We start from the raw sequence: 7,457 nt of genomic DNA on the forward strand, positions 1-7,457 counted from the left end.
TGAAGGAAGTGAAGAGAGAGAGGAGAGGAGAGGAGAGAGGAGAGAGGAGAGAGGGGAGAGAGGAGAGAGGAGAGAGGAGAGGAGAGAGGAGAGGCTAGAGACATGAGAATAGATTCATATTTATAGCATGTAGAGCCTCCATTTGTTTTCTAACATTAGAAACACGTGTGGACTCTTGGAAACATGTTAGATTTATGGATTATATTGTTTTCAAATTTTTCTAAAATTAATTATCAAAAGAATTCATTTATTCTGTTTTTAATGATTGACGTCATCATAACGCTGTTGTTCTAGTTCTCTCTACTTCTAGTCATGACGGTTCTGGTTCCACAGAGCAGCAGAACCGAGGCCTACAGCCTGGAACAGGTTCAGGTTCAGAGGGTTAATGTTCCTGCAGGTCAGAACCTGGTGGAGACGTCAGTGCAGAGGTCTGTCATCTCTTCATGTTGTTCATGAAGAGTGTCTACGTCTCATTTCAAACACCTGTCTGCACCTCCTCATCTGTTTCCAGCTCTTTAATCCTCCCCTTCCTCTACGTTGTGTGTCACGTTGAAGAGTCGCCTGTGCATCATCATCATCATCATCATCAGTGGGTGAAGAGCGTGAGCAACGCTGCCCCTGCTGTCGACAGCACGCCGCTGAAGTGCCCTCGAGCAAGACACTTTACACCCGAAGAGCCGGAGAGAAGCTCAGCGCTGGTTTAACGCTGCAGAAGATGGATTCGTTTTGAGCCTCATCTCTTGGTTTTACAATAACTAGTTTTATTTTGAAGGATCAGAATTACCATTCAGATAGTTTCTTATGTTTACCGACGTCTAGCCTACGTGTCTATGTATTCATTTCTGATTTGAAAGCACTTTATTCGCTGCGTTCCATGTGAAGACATTCAGGAGCTCTAGCTGCTCCTCTGACGTCTGACCTCCATGAAGCTCCTTCATTCACGGCACTTCAGTGCTCGTTTTAACCCAAAGGACGATGTGCTCCTGAACCTGACTGAGTCCTTTTGTTGCCTAAACCCGACCGCTTCCTGTGAAGACAGAAGTTCATTTAGACCCTGTGTTCGTGTCACGGTTGTAAACTCACACGTTGGCTAATCACAGACTGTAAGAAGAGGTCGTCATGACGACACACGTTGGTTTGTGGACGTTTTGAAGCCTCAAGTTCGGCATTGTGGCCACCGCCATCTTGGTTTTTTCGCAACCAGTGAACAGGAAGTGACCGTATCTGGACTGAGGAGGAGTGACGTAGAGACCTGTCAATCAGCGTGTAGCCCCGCCCCTACATCATCCCTTCTGATCCCATCTGATCTACGAGCGGCAGCAGTAAAATGATGTCACCTACTTGATGACATCACACGCCGAGGGATCGCTGGTTCGTCACTTCCTGTGCACCGAGAGGACTTCACACCAAAGCCCGGCCCGAGATGAGTGTGGCTCTCTGCTCGAGTTGTGTTGTGTGTGATGTCAGCTGATAAGAGGCAGAGTTTTCACATGTGATCCGAGTGCAGCCCACATGGAGCGGCCATATTGGAAGTTGCATACGGTGTGTTGCAGGGAAACGTGCGTGCTGAGGCTGAAGGATGAGTCTCTCTCTCTCTCTCTCTCTCTCTCTCTCTCTCTCTCTCTCTCTCTCTCTCTCTCTCTCTCTCTCTCTCTCTCTCTCTCTGAGTTATTGAGTGTTGAGTCGGTCAGCAGGTGAGAAGAAGGAGGAGTCTTTATGTCTTCATGAACATATCAGCTGAAGTACGTTTCTTTAATAAGAAAACGGAACGAGGAAAGCGTCTTATTATCGTCTCCGCTGGGAGATAATGCGATCTGAAGTGTGAGTGCGTGATTGAGTGCGTCTCTGCGTCTGTCCACAGCGAATCTCCCACACTGCTGCACCCAAACTGCGTAATATTTCGGGCGCTCATTCACGGCCGCGTGCCTAAGGGCCTCTCGAGGTTGTGGTCACTCGTAGTTTCTCAAAAAATATTATACCGCCGTTTGATTGACACGCACTCTACTCTACCTGTACACGTTAAGAGTCAAAATCAAAACACTCCAGGTCGCGGTTGCTCACGTGAGACGGAGGTGAGACGCTGCAGACGTCGGCACCAGATGATGATGTCACATTGTAAACAACCAATCGGTGTTTAAATCAACAGGAGAGCTAGCAACGTTAGCAGCACCGCTGATCTGGACGGAGAGTTTAGTTGCACCTCTATGGCTCAGGTGAGACAGCCGAAAGCCACTACATGTTCACTGATCTCGACTCCAGATGATTTTGCAGCTTCAACATGAAAACAGACAAACTAAAAAGGTGTTTCCCCCCCGCTGGTATCCACTGTCGTATTAATACTCAACGCTTATGAGACAGGAGAGCTGAAACGTATCCAGACAGCTCTGAAGGAGCAACAACAAAAAGGTCGACAATTATGAGATACCGGCTGAGAATATTAATTTCTGCTCCGTGACACAACATCCTCATCGTCAGAGAGGAAGAGAGAAGTGACACCAGAGATCCTTTACCTGCTGCTGAGTGACAGCAAGACGGACTTTAGATGATTAAGAAAGTACCGTTTTGGTGATTTAAAGCTGGTGGTGTAGAGAAACCAACAAAGAGTACGTTAGATTTAAACAACATGATCCAAACTGAAAACCCAGCAGAGCGAAAGCAGCCCTGCTCCAACCGGAGGATCCAACTAGTCCTCCAACAGAGACACGACCACACGGAGCGTCTTTAACTGTACAGCCTGCCTTTACCTTTTCCCACCATGAATAACTGAGTTCACTACAGACGAAACACATGTCAACATGTTGGTTTGATATCTCAGGAGTTGAAGACGTCTCTTTGGCCATAAATAAAATAAATATCATGCACATTCTTCTCAGTTCTGAACTAAAGTCTGCCTTCAACCAGAGCTATCCGGGACCGGGACCGGGACCAGGACCTTCTCCCCTGAGCCCACAGTTGTGTAACCTATAAGCCTACTTCACCCACAAATACCTCCCTAATATCTGCTGGAGCTCCACTTATGTAACTGTGGTGGTTTAGGAGGACGCTGCTTGTCTCTCAGACAGGTGAGCAGTGCGCGCGCTGAGCCAGCTGCATACCCAATGAGCCTCGGTGACACTCGGGGAGGAAACTATTCATTCCGCATCGATATCAGATTACAGCCTAACTGGATTCCCCATCAGCCCCATTAACGGACTGGAGATTGCTGCAACAAAAAGTGAGACCGCTGGCTCGCGCAGCGATCAGCTGTTTACTGAACAAAGTGATTCATGTACTCACACGAACGCGTGGTAGAGCAGCGCCCATCCTCTCGGCCTCTCCAGCGCGTCGTACAGCAGGTTCTGGATCCTCCTCCTGCGGATGTTATTCCTCTTGGCCGGCCGGGTGTAGTTCAGGGGGGTCTTGGCCAGCAGCCCGATGCCGATGCCCTGCGAGCCCCGCTTGAAGTCCTCCCGGCCCGAGGCCACCAGCAGCAGGGCGCCGTCCTTATCCGCTCCTCCGCTGCCGTGGTCCAGTAAGTCCCCGGGAGGAGCGCCGGAGGTCTGCTTCTTCTGTTCCTCCGAGCCGCTAGCGACGGTCCTGGACCGCAGACCCATGGTCAGTGCTGGATGGTGCCCCGTGTGGGCAGCATGCCATGATCCGGGGTGGGGTGTGGGGGGGGGGGGGGGCGCTGGATCCCGGAGACACCCCCTTTTTCTCAGCCGCGGGTCATTTAAGGATGTGGTCCCCGGAGCGAAGGGAGCTGCTCAGCGGTCTGACTGGAAGAGAGAGAGAGAGAGAGAGAGAGAGAGAGAGAGAGAGAGAGAGAGACAGAGAGAGAGGAGAGAGAGACAGAGAGTGACAGAGAGAGAGAGAGAGAGAGAGAGAGAGAGAGAGAGAGAGAGAGAGAGAGAGAGAGACAGAGAGAGAGAGAGAGAGAGAGACAGAGAGAGGGAGAAAAAAAGAGGGACACAGAGAGAGAGAGAGAGAGAGAGAGAGGAGAGAGAGAGAGAGAGAGAGAGAGAGAGAGACAGAGACAGAGAAGGAGAGAGAGACAGAGAGTGACAGAGAGAGAGAGAGAGAGAGAGAGAAAAAAAAGAGGGACACAGAGAGAGAGAGACAGACAGACAGAGAGAGAGAGAGAGAGAGAGAGAGAGAGAGAGAGAGAGAGAGAGAGAGAGAGAGAGAGAGAGAGAGAGAGAGAGAGAGACAGAGAGAGACAGACAGAGACAGATCGTTACATCCTTTATTTTGCAGACTATCGGGATCTGTTGAGGTGAACAGAGCAGAAATCTGACGACACGTTTGGAAGAATTGCGCGTAAAAACCGCAAAAAGGAGCCGCACGCGCTGATTATAAAAACACTATGAATATCACAGTGACACAACACGGGAGGTGAGATCACCACTAAAGTGGGATAAACTCACTGGAGAGCACACGCGCGTTTATTATTATTATTATTATTATTATAGAGGATTCACGCGACATGAATCACCTGATCCCTGCGAGACTGAATCCTGTCAATCAATCAATTTAAAATCCAAAAGGCAGCGAGCAACAACTGCTCACTTGCCAAACAGCCCTCACACACACACACACACACACACACACACACACACACACACACACACACTCACACGTACCGGGGAGACAAAGCCCTGGCATCACGCTGCCTCCCCTCACACACAAACACGCCACATAAAGACACGCGGGTGGAAACAAAAGACACGAACAAGCTCCAAGCAGCCGAGCCGAACCGAACCGAGCCGAGCCCTACCGGCAGCGGTTCCCGTGCATGGCTCGTGTCTCCGGTGCTTCCAGCCTCCATCCACCTGCAGAGGAAGAGGCGCTGAGGCGGCAACGGAGAGGAGTAGGAAGAGGAGGAGGAGGAGGAGGAGGAGGGTGGAGACGGAGAGATGCTGCGTGAAGGAGGTCGATACTGAAACTGTAACGGAGGAAAAGCAGGAGGGAGGGAGAGAGAGACAGAGGGAGAGAGAGACAGAGAGAGAGAGAGAGAGAGAGAGAGAGAGAGAGAGACAGAGAGAGAGAGAGAGAGAGAGAGAGAGAGACAGAGAGAGAGACAGAGGGAGAGAGAGACAGAGAGAGAGACAGAGGGAGAGAGAGACAGAGAGAGAGACAGAGGGAGAGAGAGACAGAGAGAGAGAGAGAGAGAGAGAGAGAGAGAGAGAGACAGAGAGAGAGACAGAGGGAGAGAGAGACAGAGAGAGAGAGAGACAGAGAGAGAGACAGAGAGAGAGAGAGAGAGAGAGAGACAGAGAGAAAGAGAGTACATATACAGTATATGTGTGTACACACATAAATATATACACACATACATATAAGTAGTTGTACTATGAGTCCTAAAGTACAACACACAGGTATACATATATATATATATATATATATATATATATATATATATATATATATATATATATATATATATATATATACCTGAATACATCATGAATCTTCAGTAAATATCACCATGAAGTCTGAGTTTTATTTATCCAGTGATTTAATATCTTCATAACATAAAGAAGGTGGAGCGACTTCCACCACCACATGCTGCAGCTCTGATGTACTGAAGTACAACTGAGAGGTACTTTTACTCTACTGGAGTAGTTCTAATCCTTGTACTTTGTACTTCAACAGCTGGAGTTACTTTGCAGATTAATATTGTACAAACACATCATGTGATCAGTCTATGAAATATGATGAATAAACAAGATATAAAACAAGCTCCTCCTCCTCCAGCTGAACTATAAACATGCTTAAAATAAATAAAGGTATATTGATATTAATATAAGTACAGAACTACAGAGCAGTACTGCAACTTGTATTTATGCAAAATATATGAGTACTACAAGTGTCTCTGCATTTATGTGTAGTACATTAGAGTTCAGTTACTTTAAACGTCACAATAAGACTACATCTGACGTCACACATTCTACAAGTTATTCTATTTTACATTTAATCAAATCCATCTCGACAAAGAGCAACACCAACAGAATGCACGTTGTGTGACGTCATGAATTAAATACAATAACAGCTGGAGCTCGAGACGCTCACGTGACGACGCGACAGGTGAAGCGTTACGTTCAAGTGCTGCGATCATAAAATCGGAAATCCCATCGCCCAAACACTCGTGATATGACTGAATCATATTAAAGATGCTTCAGTGTGTTTTTAAAGGTGAGCGTCGTGTTCCTGCTGCTCCACCTGTCAACCGACTCACCTGAAACAGCGACACTTCCGGTAGCGCCGAACCACGCGGGTAGGTACGTCATCGACAGGGTCAGAAGTCACAAACACATCATGTGATCAGTCTATGAAATATGATGAATAAACAAGATATAAAGTAAGTTAAAACAAGCTCCTCCTCCTCAGCTGGAACTTTAAAAATGCTTAAAATAAATAAAAGTATATTTATATTAATATAACTTTATGAAAACAAGTAATGCTTTAAGAACATGTTGATGTTTTGAATCATTTTATTGTTCAGGAGTTTTACTTGTAACAGAGTATTTTTACAGAGCAGTTCTGCAACTTTTATTTATGCAAAATATATACGAGTACTACAAGTATCTCTGCATACTTTTTGAATGTTGTCAAAAAGTCAAGCTCCTCCTCCTCAGCTGGAACTTTAAAAATGCGTCGTTAAATTCCAATACAATCATATTTATATCAATATAACTTGATGAACATTGTTGTTTTGTTTACTTCAACGCCGTGAGAACCGTGTGCTGTTTTAATGGTGATGTAGTGAACGACTTCCTCAGCACTTTGTTGAGTTCAGGCAACTAAACTGCTTAGTGAGGTTCAGCAAAAGATCTTCATTTGGGTTCAAATAAGTACAAAAGTTACGTCACGAATAAATCAGCGGTGCTTCTGGTCTGCAGGCTGTGAGGCCGGCTTTAGCTGGACCGGTCCGCCCCGTGTGACCCGGTCTTTATCACGCTGAGACCAGCCTGCTCTGAAACATACACAAGACATGGAGCACACGTGCACTACCGCTGATTAAAATACAATAAGCACTGATTCAATCAGTGCTTTCCAGGAACTAAAATCCTCGATGTGACACACGCACACACACACACACACACACACGCACACACACACACACGCGCACACACGCACACGCACACACGCACGCACACACACACACGCACGCATGCACACACACACACACGCACAGAGGATTTGAAGCGCAGAACAGAGCGATCTTGAAGCAGATTGATGGCGTGTCTCCAGCAGCTCTTCTTAATCGCTGCTGGTCGGAGGATCGGACTAATTATCTGGATGAAAAACGGGCAGAAAGAGTCTGTAATTGAAAAAGCAATAATTTGACTGCAGCTGTCCGCCGCTCTGCTTCGCAGCAGCTCCGACACGGTCCACGTGGACGAGCTGCTCTCAGCTGCCTGCTGAGGTTCTATGAGAAAGGTTCTGAACCTCCTCGAGAACTTTAAGCGTTCCGTTCA

General features: G+C 47.1%; 1 protein-coding gene across 1 annotated transcript in view; it reads right to left on the minus strand.

The window, feature by feature from the left end:
- Positions 1-4,856, minus strand: part of kcnq3 (potassium voltage-gated channel, KQT-like subfamily, member 3) — a 55,459-nt gene extending 50,603 nt beyond the window's left edge. The window contains 2 exon segments of the mRNA XM_068726165.1: positions 3,277-3,755; positions 4,754-4,856. Coding sequence (XP_068582266.1) covers positions 3,277-3,593 — 317 coding nt within the window. The 5' untranslated portion in view covers positions 3,594-3,755; positions 4,754-4,856.
- Positions 4,857-7,457: the final 2,601 nt, after the last annotated feature.

The sequence above is a fragment of the Cebidichthys violaceus genome, unplaced genomic scaffold, assembly GCF_023349555.1.
Source record: "Cebidichthys violaceus isolate CVI_PGR_0920_01 unplaced genomic scaffold, fCebVio1.0.p SCAF_38, whole genome shotgun sequence".
Classification (NCBI taxonomy): Eukaryota; Metazoa; Chordata; class Actinopteri; order Perciformes; family Stichaeidae; genus Cebidichthys; species Cebidichthys violaceus.